General features: G+C 62.1%; 1 protein-coding gene across 2 annotated transcripts; it reads right to left on the minus strand.

Moving 5' to 3' along the window:
- Positions 1 to 184: 184 nt before the first annotated feature.
- Positions 185 to 15,153, minus strand: GANAB (glucosidase II alpha subunit). Of its 2 annotated transcripts, XM_054034329.1 has the most exons (25): positions 15,122 to 15,153; positions 13,280 to 13,381; positions 12,827 to 12,935; positions 11,462 to 11,589; positions 11,065 to 11,244; positions 10,404 to 10,469; positions 9,087 to 9,186; positions 8,702 to 8,795; positions 8,197 to 8,293; positions 7,829 to 8,009; positions 7,461 to 7,614; positions 6,856 to 7,091; positions 5,909 to 6,035; positions 5,669 to 5,748; positions 5,357 to 5,500; positions 4,820 to 4,916; positions 3,950 to 4,051; positions 3,363 to 3,606; positions 2,977 to 3,041; positions 2,785 to 2,861; positions 2,611 to 2,685; positions 2,284 to 2,397; positions 2,095 to 2,207; positions 1,698 to 1,798; positions 185 to 1,545 (listed from the first exon to the last, which is right to left on the minus strand). In XM_054034329.1, exons 1-25 carry the CDS (start codon positions 15,133 to 15,135, stop codon positions 1,436 to 1,438), a joined length of 2,910 nt encoding a protein of 969 aa, XP_053890304.1. In that variant the 5' UTR covers positions 15,136 to 15,153; the 3' UTR covers positions 185 to 1,435. The 2 variants fall into 2 exon arrangements, with proteins under 2 accessions (XP_053890304.1, XP_053890303.1); XM_054034328.1 differs by lacking the exons at positions 10,404 to 10,469; positions 15,122 to 15,153.
- Between the last annotated feature and the right edge of the window lie 469 nt (positions 15,154 to 15,622).

Genomic DNA, 15,622 nt, shown 5'->3' on the forward strand with positions numbered 1-15,622 from the left:
GCAGGAAGGGGTCCTGAGGCACCAGCCGGAGGCAGGGGGGTGGGGGTGTAGAGCTGGGGTGATAGGGGGAGGAAGAGTCTCTGAGGCACAGGTGGCAGGGGATAGAGCCAACCAGAGTTGGGACAATTGCAGTTTCTGAGCCACCACACCCAGCCGAGACACCCAGAACATCACTTTTTTTTTTTCCTCTCTTTTTATTGTTCATCTTTTATCAAAACATGAAGTCAATGACTGCTTCGCCCCTTGCAGGGCCAGGCCACCCGTGGCTCTGTCTGTCCAGTCATCTGGGGGGAGGAGGCAGTTTGGGAATAAAAAGACATGCCAGTGCCAGCTCTGCCCCTCTGTGCAAGGAATGCTACCCCACAGGCACCTGGACAGTGGCAGGGCAGGGACAGCAACATTGCAAGAGCCGAGGGAGGGCGTAGGGATGAATACTCCCGCCATTACCCCTCACTGTCACTCTTCTCCTGCTGGGAGAGGGGACGAGGCTGCCTTTAGGCCCAGTCCTAGCAGCTTGAGAGGCACCGTTAGCTCTCACTGTGAGCCAAGACGCAGCTAGTTCTTCCCCTTGCCCAGTCTGGATTCTGATCCCCAATGCCACATGATCCATCTGCTCCCTCACCACTATAAATACAAGCGACAATGAGTTGCTGTCATCCATACCTGAAACAGCAGAACCCTCCCCTTCCCAGCCGCAGGGGCAGCGCACCACCTGCCCCGCCCCTCCCCCCACCATGGGATGGGGGCAGGGGCTGCAGGAAGGTGGGGGTGCCCTCCCACCCCAGTGGTGGGATACAGGGAGGCTCCCTGCACATTCCAAAATTTGCTTCTGGTCCAGCAGCATTGCTTAGGGGACAGGCTGAGTTAGATGGGGCACCACCCCTAGAGGAAGGGCAGCAAGAAGTGTGTGAGAGAGAAGTAGTGAGTCCCTCTAGGGCAGGAAGGGGGGTGTCAAAGGATCAGGCCAGCCAAAGTGTTTGGTCCCACTTTTGTGCCAGGGCACCTAAATGTTTCTGAAGAACTTGGTGACTGGGCAGCTGCTCCCACTCCCACCTCTACTAGGAGGGGCCTCTGATCAGCAAGGGGTGTAGGACAGTAACACACCAACCTGGCTCCCAGCCCAAAGATTTGTCATTCAGAACCAGGAGCAAATATTGCTAGAAATTAGTCTATGAAGCAGCTCAGAGAAAGATAAGGATGGTAGGGGCTGGACACTCCCACCTCCCTGCCGCCCCTACACTGTGAGGGCTGGGGGTGGTGGTGGTGTCAGAACTCCCCTGTCTGCCCTTCTCAGAGGAGACCAGCCCTGAGATACAGAGAGAAGAGTGGGGTACTGCTGGCTCAAGGCCCCATTCCTGCCTGTGAAGGCTGGGGGGAGGGTGGGGGAGCATCATCCTTCACTCCAAGCCCCCCCCTCCACCCCCACGGTACGGCATTATCGCAGGGAGATGCTCCAATCGGCTCCGATGTTGATGCCAGGTTTGCGGAGAGTCAGGACAGAGGTCTCCGGCTCATGCTGGAAATCCAGGCGTGTATCAACCATACCTGCAGGAGGGGCGGCCATTAGAAAGGAGAGTTCCCTGGAGCACTCTTCCCCACCCCACAACTTGGACCCAACCCCCACAGGACATTTACTGCCATCCCCCATGACTGGACCAGGAAGTCCAGAGGGCCCTTGGCCCTGTGCCCCCACTCACCAGGTTGTCTGAGGAAGACTGCGGCTGGCTTCCCTGCTCCCAGGATCACCACCCGCTCAATCCAGGCTGGGCTCTCGAAGACGCCTTTGGAATCTGCCGATCTAGAAAAGGGGACAGAGCCTGGGGGTCAGAGGCTGCCAGATAGGGGGCAGAGCCAGGCTGTCCAGGGTGGGCAGCACTGCTAGGCCAGCACTGTAGGTGGGGGGAAGGGAGGCTACCTGGCAGTCTGGGAGGAATTGTGGGCTGGTGCCATTTGTGAAGAGGGGTGTCAGCATTGCGCTGGTGCGGCATGGGTACCAGCATCAAGGTGGGACAGGGTGGGGTGGCAGCCCAGCGCTGGGGGGGAGAGGAGGAGGAGAGGTGCGGCACCAGTAACAGGCCGGCACCATGTGGGTACCTGGCTGTCAGAGTGTTGCTGGCAAAGCTGAAGTGGCGGTGCAGGTACTGGGCCTTGCTCTCGAAGTTGTACGTGTGCCCATCGTCAATGAAGAGATCTCCTTCTGCTGTACCCTGTGTGGAGACAGAAGCTGGTAAATAGTGGCAGGGTTACTAGAAAACCCCCACCTTGGGGCCCTGCATCACTCACCTGGGGGCTGAGTGCCACGTAGAGTGTGTAGGGGTCACGGTACATGCAGTCCGATGAGCGGCGTACCCGCTCCTTCCGCGGCACAATGCTCCCGCCCCGCTGGTACGTAGGGATCTGCAGGGAGAGGAGTGGTCAGTGGCCCTAGCCAGGGCTGCCCCTCAGGGCTGGATCGAAGCCATGTCCCTGGAGGGGAAAGGCCCCGTGTCCCATCGCTCACCCACTGAGCCAGCCAACCCCTCTAACCTGGAGCTGGATCAGAGCCACAGCCCCCTAGAAGTGAAGGCCCCCTGTCCCATTTCCCAGTGGGGATGCCCCTCCATGACTCACACTGCTCATGATGACAGGCACATAAAGCGTCTGGGGGGCATGGTGCTTCTGGTGCGAGTGGACATCATACCAAACCTGCCAAGAGAGGAGAAGTTACAGGGGATACCAACAGCCAGTGCCCCATAGCTCTCAGCATCCTGCTGCCCTTCCACCACAAGCCACCTCCCTCCTCACCTCTCCTTTGCCAGGCAGGTAGACCTGCACGCCATGGGCTCCCTGCTCTGTCACTGGGTGGACCAGCAATGCATTACCTGGGGGGAGGACACAGCAAAGTCAGCAGCAGCTAGGACATGGAGTGGGAGGGGGAGAGAAGGGGAAGGCAGCACCTACCCCCCAGCCAGGGATCCCCATGGGCTGGGCACTCACCAATCAGGAACTGGTCATCAATGCTGAAGGTGGTGACGTCGTCAGGGTACTCCACCCAGAGCGGCCTGGAACAGAGCAGGGCATGAGGGGGAGACCAGACCCTGACCCCCATGAGCCCCTCAAGCTCCTGCACTCTGTTACAAGCAGTGCCCCTGCCCCGAGCCACCCCCATTACCCAGCAACGCCTCCCCGAACTCCATCCCCAGCCATGCCCTCACCCCAAGAGGTCCCACACTGTCCCCAGCAGTGCCTTCTCCAGTAGTGCTCCCACTCCATCCCCAGCCATGTCCCTGACCCTAGAGCCCCCCAACTACCCAGCCCAAGAGCTCCCGCACTATCCAGCGATGCCTGTGCCCCAAGATTTCTATCCTCCAACCTCTGCTCACCTCATGACAGGCTGGCCAGAGCGGTAGCTGTGGTAGAAGGTTGTGTACCAGTAGGGCAGCAGGGCATAGCGCTGGCGGACGGCAGCACGGATCAGGGCTTTGTTCTCCTCCCCAAACAGCCAGGGCTCACGCCGTACAGTGTCCAGGTGGGCATGGGCTCGGTAGAAGGGTTGGTAGGCGCCAACCTGGTACCAGCGCACCAGCAGCTCCGCATCCGGGCTCTTGAAAAAGCCACCCACATCAGCTGCAGCAGGACAGACAGGGCCAAGTTGAGTGCCTGGTCTGACCCCAGTCCCCAATGTCCCCCACCAACCTTCCTCCTGCCCCCTAAGAGATGGGGCTGTGGAAAGAGCCCAGTCTGACCCCTACACCCCACCTGCTCCGCCCAGCACCAGAGGTGAAAGCCTGACCCTAAGCCCCTCAGGCCCCCAATCCACAGAGACAGTGCCAAGGTAGGAGTGACCAGTCTGACCCCCAACTGCCCCCCACCTCCCTGTCCTGCCAACCCCTAGCCCTCAGCCACAGCCTGGAAGGAGAGCAGCCAAGGCCAGCAGCCAAGGCAAGCCCTGCCCCATGCACACACTCACCACCGCAGAAGGAGATGCCTGCCAGGGCCAGGCTCAGGCACATGGGGATGGAGATCTTCAAGTGGTCCCACTCGGCCGCGTTATCTCCCGTCCACACCGCGCCTGCGAGGGGGTGGGCGCCAGAGAAAGGAGTAAGGACAGAGCAGTCCCCTGTGCTCAAGGGGGTTACAAGACTCCCCTGACCCTGGGATGTGCAGTCTGGTGCACCAAAAATACTCGTGCCAGGTCTTAAATGAAAGCCAGGCTCAGACTAGTCATTGCTATTGGTGTGAAACGTATGGAGATACGACGGGAGATACCTGTGAATACTGACCACGCCGTCTGCCAGGCGGTACCCAGGCAGAGCTGCCCAACAGCTTTCCACCATAGCAGGTGTGCATTCACCTGGCTTATGGGCAGCATGTAAATGGAGCATTGTAAACCAACGCTGCAGAAGCCCCGATTGCGTATGAAGTCAAGAGGGGGGAGGGATGTGAAATCAACAGGGAGGTGGCACACTGCCATGGGGTGACCCTGGGGACAGACAAGGAAATTTGGGGGATAAAAGGTGGCAAGAAGCCCCCCCTTTCTCCTTCATGTAGGAAGCAATTGGGCAGTGCAATCACATTCATTAAAATGATCACAACCAGCCTTGGTTGAAAGGCTGCAAAGGATATTCAGGGTGAGCGAAAGGGCTTTCGCCAGGAGATCAGCCTGCGACGTGTCTCAAGAAAGTGGGTGCTGCTTCTGGTTTGTGTGGGACCCTTTTGTTTCCATTATCCTAGCTCACAGTCTCAGTCCTGGGTCCCCTGAAAACCATCACAACCTCTTCACTACCTGCCCCCGCAAGGGCGCCTGGGGTCAGAGCGCCGCCCCCCCGCACACACTCACCGTAGCGCTGGGAGCCGGCAAAGAAGGCACGGCTCAGCACGAAGGGGCGCTCAAGGCCCCCCGAGCGCTGCTCCAGTCCCTGTGCTGTTGCCATTTGCTGCCGGAGGGAAAAGAGACCCTGTGAGGGTGACGGGCAGAGTCTGCCAACACCTTTCTCCAACTGGGACCTCCCCACTCCTTAGGGAAACCCCATCCCCCTGGGAGCCTATCATGGGGTTGCAATCCCCAACCCCAGGTGAGTGACACTCTTCCCCCACTGGGAACCCCCCTCATTGGGATCTCACCATGGGGGTGACTTCCCTATCCCCGAGCCATGGGCCAACCCTCCCCCCACAGGCTCTTGAGCTCCCAACACTCCTGGTGCCTCCCCACACCATGTAGAAGGTTGTGCAGATGGCTGTGCCCCCCAGGGTCCCCTCACCACGTAGAAGGTTGTGCAGGTGGCAGTGCCCCCTCCCCCCCTCCCCCCCAGGCCGCCTCACCACATAGAAGGTTGTACAGGTGGCAGTGCCCCCCAAGTGCTCCCCACCCCCTCACCACGTAGAAGCCGTAGAGGTTGTGCAGGTCGCGGTGCTCCCAGCCGCCCTCGTGCAGGGCGTCTTTGTACATGGTCACCTCGGGGCCGTTGAACACGGATGGTTCATTCATGTCGTTCCAAACGTACAAGTTCTCCATGGAGGCCTGGGGGATGGGGGGGCAATGAGACACAGGCAGCACCCCAGTCCTCCTGCCCCACCTGGGAAAAGCTGCTGAGTCAAGGGACAGCCCAATGCTGGACCCCCAACCTGAGTGTGGGGACAGCTCACCCCATGGCCCCACTTCCCGCCCATGGCCCCACTTCCACCCTACCTCATATTGGTCGTAGGAGAACATGCTGGCCCACCAGGCACGCATCTCAGGGTTGGTGAAGTCAGGGTAGCCAGACGAGCCTGGGGGGGGAGGGGAGGGGGGGAGAAAATGGGAGGATTAGTGAAACCCTAGGGACTCCATGCCTAGCACTCTGCCAGGCACCCTCTCCTGGCCAGCCCCACCCCGACCCTGTCCCGGGCCACAGCCCTGTCCCCCATCCTAACAGCATCCCCAGCTCACCTGGCCAGCACCAGCCTTCATAGTCGCTGCCATCCTTGGTCTTGACATAGAAGCCACGGGAGCGGATCTCGTTGTGGACCCGGTACCCGCTGTCCACCTTGATGTGCGGGTCCACAATGGACACCATCTGGGGGGAGGGGCCAGAGACTTGAACCGGGCACCCCCACAGTCCGAGGGGGGGGGGTCAGGCAGGGCAGGGCATTCCTTGCCATTCAGGCTGGGCTCATGGCCATGTACCCCTGCAGGGACCTCACAGAGGGCCTCCTACCGGCAGCCACCCCAGTGGTTCAAGGTGGTGGGGACATCTCCCCTTCTATCTCTTGGCCCAGGACGCTGCAGGGCTGGGGGAACCGACTGAGGTCCCCAGTGAAGTAGCCCCGGGGAGTGCAGGTGGGCGCTGGCGGGGTCGGGGAGGGGGGTGTTGGTGAGTGTGCACCAGAGAAGTCGGGTTGGGGCAGGCGCCTTGCTGGGTGGGCACAGAGAAGTTGGCTTGGGGGAGCGCCGGTGGGGTCAGGTTGGGGGGGGGGGGGGGGGGCATTGCTGGGCAGGCACCGGCAGGGTAGGGTCAGGGAGGTATTGGTGGACGGGCACCGGAGAAGTCGGGTCGGAGAGGGACATTGGTGAGCGGGCGCCGGAGAAGTCGGGTGGGGGGGGCGCGCGTTGGTGGGCAGGTCCCGGCAGGGTAGGGTCAGGGGGACGTTGGTGGGTGGGTGCTGGAGAAGTTGGGTCAGGGTTGGGGGGGGATTGGAGGTTGGGGTTGGTGGGCAGGTGCCGGAGTAGTCGGGTTTGGGGGGGGGGGGGGGGGGGGCATTGGTGGGTGGCCGCCAGAGAAGTCGGGTCGGGTTAGGGGGTGCACGTTGGGGAGCAGGCGCCGGAGAAGTCGGGTTTGGGAGGGATCAGTGGGTGGGTGCCAGAGAAGTCGGGGCGGGAACTGGTGGGGTTCTCACTTTGCGTCTCTTGGCGGCCAGGCGCCCCAGCATGTTGCGGGGCTGGGGGAACTTGTTGGGGTCCCAGGTGAAGTAGCGCTTGCCGTTGGTGTGCTCAATGTCCAGCCAGATCACATCGCAGGGGATGTCATGCATGTCGAAGCCATCATCCACGGCAGCCACGTCCTCCTCGTCATTGTAGTTCCAGCGGCTCTGGTGATAGGCCATGGCAAAGAGCGGGGGCAGGGCCTGTGTGCCTGGGGGAAATAGGAATCAATACATGGGGCGCCCCACCCACCCCATGGAGCCACCTTTCCCTTGCACCCAGATCCCCTGACAGGGCTGTGTAGAGACCCCCCAGCCTGGCCTGACACAGCCCTCCCCGCCACCCCCACGGACCCATCAGGGTCACATAACCCCATCCCCACTTCTCTGTACCCATCAGGGCCGCGTAAACTCTTCCCTCCTCCTGTACCCGTCAGGGCCGCATAACCCCTCCCCTGGCCTATACCCACCAGGGCCACGTACCCCCACCCACTGGCCTGTACCCACCAGGGCCTTGTATCCCCCTCTCCCCACCACCTATACCCATCAGGGCTGGGTAACTCCCCCTCCCTGGCCTGTACCAGTCAGGGCTGTGTACTGCCTGAAGACATCGGTGGGCGCAGGCCCCAGCAGCAGAAAGACATCGATGATGCCGCTCTCCGACATCCAGCGCACATCGGTCTGGGGAGTCTCGCCGCCTCCCTGCATGTAATCCAGCATCTTCCCAAACAGTGTCTGCAGGGGGAGTCATCAGCAATGGGGGGTAGGGGAGTACCCGCTCCCCCACTGTCCCCCTCCAACCCCTCCACCCAGAGCCATCCCCACGCAGTACCTCACTGGAACCACCTTCCTTCCCCCCGTTTGGAACTACCCCCACACACACTATCCCCCCAGGAGACAATTTCTGAATCCTGCCCTGCCAGCCCAGCAGGAGCCAGTGCCCCCATACCTTGCCAGCTGTGTTGGAGCTGATGTCCACCCAGGTCTCGGCGGCATTGAGCCAGAAGATGCCCAGGGTGCGCTGGGTGTTGTGGGCCAGCAGGAGCGGCACGGAGCCATACAGTGCCATGGGGTTGTACAGCTCATATTGGAATACATCCAGGTTGTAGAGGCGGTACGGGTCACCCCCCCTGCGGGGACACGTCAGGTCACTGCCCTGCCCCTCCCATCCTCAACCCTGAGAGGAACAGCATCCCGTCCCCCAACAGTCCCTCAGCCTCCTCTCCCCCCAGCCCCAACAGGAGCAGCACCCCTACATCGCCCATGGGCCCAGACAGGCACAGAACCCCCCGCAGCGCCAATGGGCCCCCTCCTCACTCAGTGGTGCGCAGGCGCAGGTTGTCGGCGTGCTCCGGGATCCCATAGACGTGCTCAAAGCCAGGCAGCGAGAAATCCAGCCCCACCGAGGTCGGCCCTGGAATGAGAGGGTTGTGATAACGCTGCAGCTCTCAGCAGCCCATGGGGTCTGGGGCAGCATGGCACTGCCAGGCCCTGCCCAGAAAGGGACCTCCTTGCCTCAGCACGATGCCCCCATGCTGGCTGTGCAGGCTGGGGCCCAGCGTCACTCCCAGTGTCACCACAGCAAAAGGCTCTATGGGGCAAGGTAGGCATGGGCATTGGTCTCCTCCAACCAATGGGCCTGTCCAGCCCAGTAACACCCTCTCTGGGTCAGACCAGTGGGCCCATCTAGCTCAGTAACACTCCCACCCGCCCCGATCAGAGCAATTGGCCCGTCTAGCTCAGTAACCCCCACACTCCAGATCAGAATAATTGGCCCGTCTAGCCCCACACTACCCAACGGTGGGGTCAGGATGGCTCTCACCATTGGGCTTGCTGTCTGTGTGGGTCTTGAACGTCTCTTCCCAGGAACCCAGCTCCTCTTCAGCCCGGTTCGGCCCGTCCGACACCTCCTCTGACTGAGTGGAATGGAAGTTAGACAGGGGAGCTGCAGGGAAGAGTATGGGTGCCCCCAAGCTCCCATTCACATCCACGGGGAACCCTTCTGGGGGAACAGGCCAGCCTCCACATGCATGGGGCACGGTAGGCAAGTCCTCTACGTGCCTTTGCACCCAGTTACTGTTCAGCTACCCCCTCCCACAGAGGCTCTACCCCCTCCGCCATACAAGTCCTACCAACCACAGCCCCCTGAGTCTCTGCACAGGGCCCCCACCCCCTGCTCCACACGAGTCCCCTTCTCTTTCACACACCTTTGTGCTCTTCTCACTGGACTCCTGGTCCCCAGGCAGAGCTGGCTCGGTCTCCTCCCCGGCTGCCCCGTCCTTTGGGGCTGACTCCTTTGGCTCCTCTCTGAAAGAGGCAGAGGGAAGAAAAGCCGGCTCAGCACCTGCCCCGGGCACCACTAGGGCACGGCAGCGCCAGGGATGACGTCCCAAGCTGGGCACAGCAGCATCTCCAGGGCAGGCAGGCACCGTTAGTCTCTAGAAGCAGGAATCACTCACGCACAGGCTGGCACCAGGTTAGCGGGGACGGGGGGTGAGAGGGGACAGCCCAGCCTAGATGCACCCAGACTCTGCAGGGAGCCCCCTGACCTGACTCTCTCCCTCCGGGCAGAGCCTTCCCTCTATGCCAGGGAGGGTGCTGCCCCCATCCTGACGCTCCACAGTCCAGGGGGCTGGGTCCCCCTGCTAACATACTCGGGGCAGGTCTCATCGCCCAAAGGGAGAGCAAGCATCCCGCCACCAGCAGGGTCCTATGGAGCTAGACGGCTGGGGCATACAACGGTGTAAAGGGGGTTCAGAGAGTCTCAGATTGGGGCTACAATACCACGGTGAGGGAGGGGACAGTGCCAGGTGTCTCCCAGCCCCAGGGCAGCCCCTTCCCTGACAGCATTCATTGGAAGATTGGATTCAGCCTGAGGGGGGCAGGGCTAGGCTCACCTGTCCCTGCCGCCACCACCACCCCCCGGATACAGCCACTCCCCCTGCATGGCCCCTGGGGCAGGGCACAGACCCTCTCCCCACCTGATCCCCACTCCTTCCTCCCGCAGGAGACACAGCCCCTCCCTGGCCCACCCCCCTGCCCTGCCTGGCCCCCAGGGGGACAAAGCCCCTCCCCAACCTGCCCCCTGGGAGGAAACAACCCACAAACAGATTCTACCTGTCCAAGTCCACAGAGCCCCCATGTTACCTTCCCCTAGCTCCTGCAGGTGGCTGCCCAGGCAGGCCCCTGCCCTGAGCAGCTAGGGGGTCCCATGCACCTGCCGGCTCCCTCCCTGTGTGTGTCCTGCCTGCCTGGCACAGCCTGCCACCGGGGTAGGGATTAAGTCACTGAGGGTCTGGGGAGTGCTCAGAGGGAGCAACCCCTCCCCAGACAATGAGGCAGTGGGTGAACACCATCCCCCTGGGATTAGAGGAGGGGGGAGGATCAGCCCCAGGGCTCCCCAAATCTGGACACGGTGGGAGGAGGAAGGGATTGGTCCCAGGGCTCCCCAGCTGTACTACTACAGCCCCCGGCTACGGGCGGGTTGTGGGGGTCAGAGACAGTAGCAGAAGCTGTGGATTTACCTATAGAAAAGGCTCTTGATCTTATCCCACAAGCTACCGACCGAGCTACTAACTTTATCCGAGAAACTGGGGCCGGGGGAGGCACAACCAACAAAACAGAAACAGCGAGAGTCAGTGCATGGAATTCCAGACAGAGAGATCCCCGCCCCCCCCTTCACCTGCCCCTCACCAGGCCCTGCGCCCCAAGGAGCACAACAGATGCAGCAGGGACTGCTCCCCCTCCCAGCTGTGCCTCCTAACAGAGTCACAGCAAGGGGCTGGGTCCCAGCCCCTGCCCCCTCCAGCCCCCCAGCGACCAGCCTTGAAACCAGCCCCCAACCAGGGTCTCCAAAGAGAAGAAATCGAGGGGTTTGGGCTGTTCATCAACAGCTTGAACATGGACGCTGCCTCACTACAGTGCCCCCCCTGCTGGGAGAGGCCAGGGCTGGAGTAGCTGGGAGCTCTCCCTGCAGCCACCGCACTGGCCCAGCCCCCTATATGCCCCCTGCCGGGAGAGGCTTAGATTGAGCGCACTAAGCTGAATGGAAGCTGGTCACCCCTCAGGGATCAGAACCCTGGTGGCTCTCAGGGACACAGCCCCACCTGCAGGGAGGCACTCACAGCTGCCAGGGCTACGGGCTGGAGAGGCCCAGAGCTGAGCTCCCCTCCCCCTGGTACTCACGAGTCCTTCCGATGCCGCAGGTGCTCAAAGTGCAGCAGCCCACGGGGGTTGATGCTCAGCACCAGCTCCCGCCCGTGCAGCAGGTCCATGCGGAACGGCTTCCCTGTCAGGATCAGTTTGTGTCCAGAGTCGCCCAATGAGAGCTCCACACTGTTCTCGTCCCGGCCCGTCACCGCCAGCCTGGGGGGCAGCAGAGAGGGGATGGAGGGCAGAGATATGGACAGGGGACACCGCTAGCCTGCAGGGCCAGAGCCATGGGGGACCCCCTGCCCATCCCCCCATATCTGCGTACTCAGGGAGCACAGCTGGAAGAGCAGGCCCAAGGGTCCCCCGCTGTAAGCCCCACAACTCCCCCAAGCACAGCAAAGGGGGTCCCCCTCCCTGTAAGGCCTCTTACCAGGTGGTGGGTGGGTCGCGCACCAGCACATCAGGCACCTCGTAACGTGGGCGCAACGGGCTCAGCTCATTGATCTTGATGCGTGTCATGTTCCCCTGCAGCCCGTACAGCTCCAGCAGGAGTGGGACCTGGGGAGAATTAGTGTCAGCCTCACACCAGTCCCAAGGCCTCCCCTCCCCCAGCATCCTCCAACAGGGGACACGCCAGTCTCCCTGGCCAGAGGGAACCCTGGGAATCGCTTTGAAGAGCTGGGGAGTCATGCATCATCCTGCTGTGCGGGGTGGGAGGGGCATGTCCTGGCTCCCAGCTCTCCTGCTCCAACCCACTGGCTCCCACTCCCCTCCCAGCACTGGGAATAGAACCCAGGAGTCCTAGTTGCCAGTCCCCTTGCCTCATTAGGCCCAACATCTCTCCCAGAGCTGGAGAAAGAACCCAGGAGCAGTAGTTAGTCCTAAATCTGAAGGTGCCGTAACGCCACTAAAATACTGATTTTCGTACACAAGAATTATTAAATGAATTCACATTTTAGTTGTATTCTGAATGGCTAAACCAGGCCTGGCTGAGGACTAGCAGGTTATCCGAAGTGATGTGTCCAGATTAAAAACAACATACCCAGACACACACACATTTATGGTGGGGCGGTGCCAAACCCGTGCGGATAGGAGGGAACTGAATTGAGGGACATACCGGCGACTCCAGAGAGGTCTGGCTGCGTGTCCTGGCTGCTCTAGGGTTACCCTGCTTGAGTCCTTTCCAACAGGGTTCCTGCCAACCTCTCCACCGCAACTCATCTGGCCACCCCAGTCCCTGCTCAGTAACCAGCTGGGGCCTCGGCAGCCTTTAGTCTCCAGCTCTAATGCCACCCCCCCAGGACTCACCCACACTGTGTCCTGCTCACTCCAGGGCACACAGACCCCGCCCCCCCACACACACCCTGGCCCCAGAGCTGAGCTGCCCAGAGGCAGCGGCTCATGTGACCAGGCCAGAGAAGGAGCTGTCGAGCCCCTGCCCCGGAGCGTGAGGGTCATGTACCTCTGCTGGCTGCACTAGACGCTGCCACTCGCTCTGGAGCTTTGCGAAGTCCAGAAGGACCATGCATGCAACATGCTGCTCATTGTGGGTGAGCGGGTCCCCCAGCAGCATGGAGGCTCAGGGACCAGGTCCCCTTATGGCTCAACTACAATATTGCCACTGCTGCTGAACAGTACCAGAACAGCTTCCAGTGCGACGCCGCCAGCACCGCCAAGAAATCCTGACTCCTACCCAGCCTCTGCTCTCATCGGACCCAGGACCTGCATCTCAGGGCTGGGCCCTAGCTTAGCCACAGGCCTTTCGAGCCCCCACCCCGAACTGGGCCCCCCTCACCTTATTCACTTCGTTGACAAGCTGCAGTTTCATGGAGTCCTGGCTGAGCTGGAGCGACTCCAGCAGTGCCCGGTAAGGGGAGCTCCCGGGCTTCACACTCCTCTGACGCCTGGAGACAGGGGGAGGGTTAGAGCAGCCAGCGCCAGGTGCAGCCTCCAGGGGAGTAGCTCAGCCTGGCTCCCTGCTCTCCAGATCCCAACAGCAGCACAGCTTGTTTGTATCTCTGTTCCCTGCCCTGGGGAGAGCTGGGGGGGAAAATCCAGGCTGGGAGCTGCACAACAGCCCACCCCCCACGGAAACCCACTGCAAGGGGGAGTGGCCAGAGAGAGCAGCAGCTCCTGGTCCCATCTAGGGGCCATGATCCTCCCAGCCCGGTCCCCTCCACTCCTGCTGCCTGCCCTCGCTGTTCCCCCTTTGCTTTGTTCAGCCCTATGCCCCTGCCCTGCTACTCACTTGCAGAAGGAGCTCTGCTCACATGTCTTGAAGTTGCTCCTGTCCACAGCAAAGGCAGCAGCGAGGCAAAGAGCCATCCAGGTGAGAGCTGCCATCCCCAGCCTGGAAGAGAGCCGGGGTCGGAAGAGGCGAGCTCTGGGGAATGCCCAGCCCAGCACATGGGTTTCCCAGAGGGGGCAGCACTGGTTTCAGGGTACCCAGCACCTGCCCTGAGTCAGGGACAGCATTGGCCCCTTGCTAAGGTTAATGCCAGTGTGTGTGTGTGGACAGGGATGGGACTTGGGGGGAATTAATGCATCTGCATAAGAGTTAGCCCCAGTGCCAGGAGAGGAGAGACAGCACTGCCCCCCTTACATGGGCACCATGGGTCGCAGGGGGCAGTTCAGCACAGGTCCTGCCCTAGGGGCACCCACCTCCAGCACTTGGCACTCAGGACAGGGCAAACATAGCCGCCAGAGCCCCTCATCCTGCCAGACTCTTGTGAGAAGCCCATTTCCCTACTTCCCAGGGCAGAAGCCTCAGGTGAGCCAGATGAGCCATGGGACTCATTAAAGGACCTGCTATTGGGTCCCTCTGCCCCACGGGCCCCTCCGACATGCAGGCAAGGGGCACTGGGAGAGGTTCTACCTGGCAGTCACCCTCGCTGGGGCAGCTCCTGATGCAGCAGGGGGAGAAGATGAAGGACAGGGTCCCTTCACGCTGGCACGGAGCAAAGGGCACCTTCCTGCAGGAAGCGCTTGCGACACAGGCCGCAGGGCCATGCAGCACCATGTGAATGGGGCTTGCTACTCGGTGCCAACCAGCCACCCTGTTACAGCATGAACTCTTCCCCCCTGCATCAGGGCAAATCCCAGCGCTGCGGGTCTGGACTAAAGGGCCCCAGCAGAACTGTGCATGGGGAGCCCAGTGCTGGGATAGCAGGGGCTGCAGGACACGACTGAGGGGCACTGGCACAGGTAGGGATCAGGGAAGGGCTTTGGCCACACGAGCCTACCCGTTCCTTCCTACCTGGCCCCACTACACCCCTGGAGCCCTAATATCGAGCCCCCTGCCACCAGGACTAATGCTTCCCATTATCCTGGGGAGGGGAACAATGCCCCCAGACCTCCACTCCCAGGGCTGCTCCCCCCACAGTCCCTCCCTGCCAGAGCTGGCCCCCAGCATCCGCTGGGACAGGGGATTTTAGGGCAGCAGTCAGTGCAAAAGGCAGAAGTGGCTCGGGGGGTGGGAAGGGATTTTCAGGAACTTGAAAGCCCCTCACCCCCCCCCCCCCCGGAGACAAGGGAGCAGAAGGTAGTGGACAGCCCCAGGGCACTGCCAGCCCAGGCTCTGAACCAGCTGCCCTGGGTGCAGTTAGCAGGTTCTGGCTGGACCCCAGTGGACGGACCAGAGCTGGAGTCTAGGGGGCAGCCTGAGCTTTGGTTGGGGGTGCTGGTATTGGGGGAAGGGGGGGGGGGAAGAGCTAATATCTGAGGGAGGGTTTCTGGGGGCTGAGCACAGAGCATGTGTGGGAAGAAGCTGGTATTTGGGGGTCTCTGGGGGTGGCCAAGTAGAGGGTAGTTGGGCTGGGACAGGAACCGAGAGGAGGGTGCTTAGGGAGGGGGAGGGGTTGGTAGTGGGGGGCTCTAGGGTGGGGGCGGAACAGAGGCTGGTATCTGGCGGGGGGCCCTGGGCCGGGCGGGGGAGGGGGGACGGGCTGGTATTTGGGGGGCCTGGGTCGGGGATGGTCTCGGGGGACCCAGGGCCGGGGTCGGACTCGATTGGGATTCGGGGCCCTAGCGGGGGCGGGTTCCTGCCCCGGGGGGTTCTGGGTACCGGTTCCCCGCCGGCCCCCACTCTCACCTCTTCGACGCCATCTTGGATCGAGCCTGACCCCGCACACCACCCCCGCCAGCACGGCTCGGTTCCCCATTGGCCCGGCGCGGCCTGAGCCCCGCCCGCCCGCCTCGTTGCTGAATTATTTGTACAGGCCCCGCCCCGGTCATGAATATTAATGATGTCGGTCCCGGACGCCCGGGTCCCGTTCTGTTCTGGGAGGTCCCTGGGCTACAGCCCGGATGTTCCGGGCCCCAGGCCAAGGTGACGCCCAGCGGCTGCTGCCCACGCCCAGGGGGTCCCCTGCCCTGGCGAAGGGATCCCGGCTCTGCTCAGTCCTGCCTGAGCGCTGTGGGGCCGCGCACCGCCGGCCCAGGCTCCTGAGCTCGGGCAGCACGTGGCCAGCTGGGGGTGCTGACACTTCCGCAGGGTCACCCTCGTGGAGACAGAGCCTCCAGCTCCAGGGAGCCCAGCAATGCTGAGGGGGACCGAACAGGCAGCTGGGGCAGAAGTTACCGCTCCCCCGTG

This window comes from Malaclemys terrapin, chromosome 7 (assembly GCF_027887155.1).
Source record: "Malaclemys terrapin pileata isolate rMalTer1 chromosome 7, rMalTer1.hap1, whole genome shotgun sequence".
Taxonomy (NCBI): Eukaryota; Metazoa; Chordata; order Testudines; family Emydidae; genus Malaclemys; species Malaclemys terrapin.

Bases quoted from the DNA above. Each gene is read 5' to 3' on its own strand.
- GANAB (XM_054034329.1), bottom strand. The intron at 8,796-9,086 runs GTGTGTGAAAGA...CATTCCACTCAG, and splicing joins CCAGTGAGAAGAGCACAAAG to TCAGAGGAGGTGTCGGACGG. The intron at 6,036-6,855 runs GTGAGAACCCCA...CCCTCCCCCCAG, and splicing joins TGGCCGCCAAGAGACGCAAA to ATGGTGTCCATTGTGGACCC.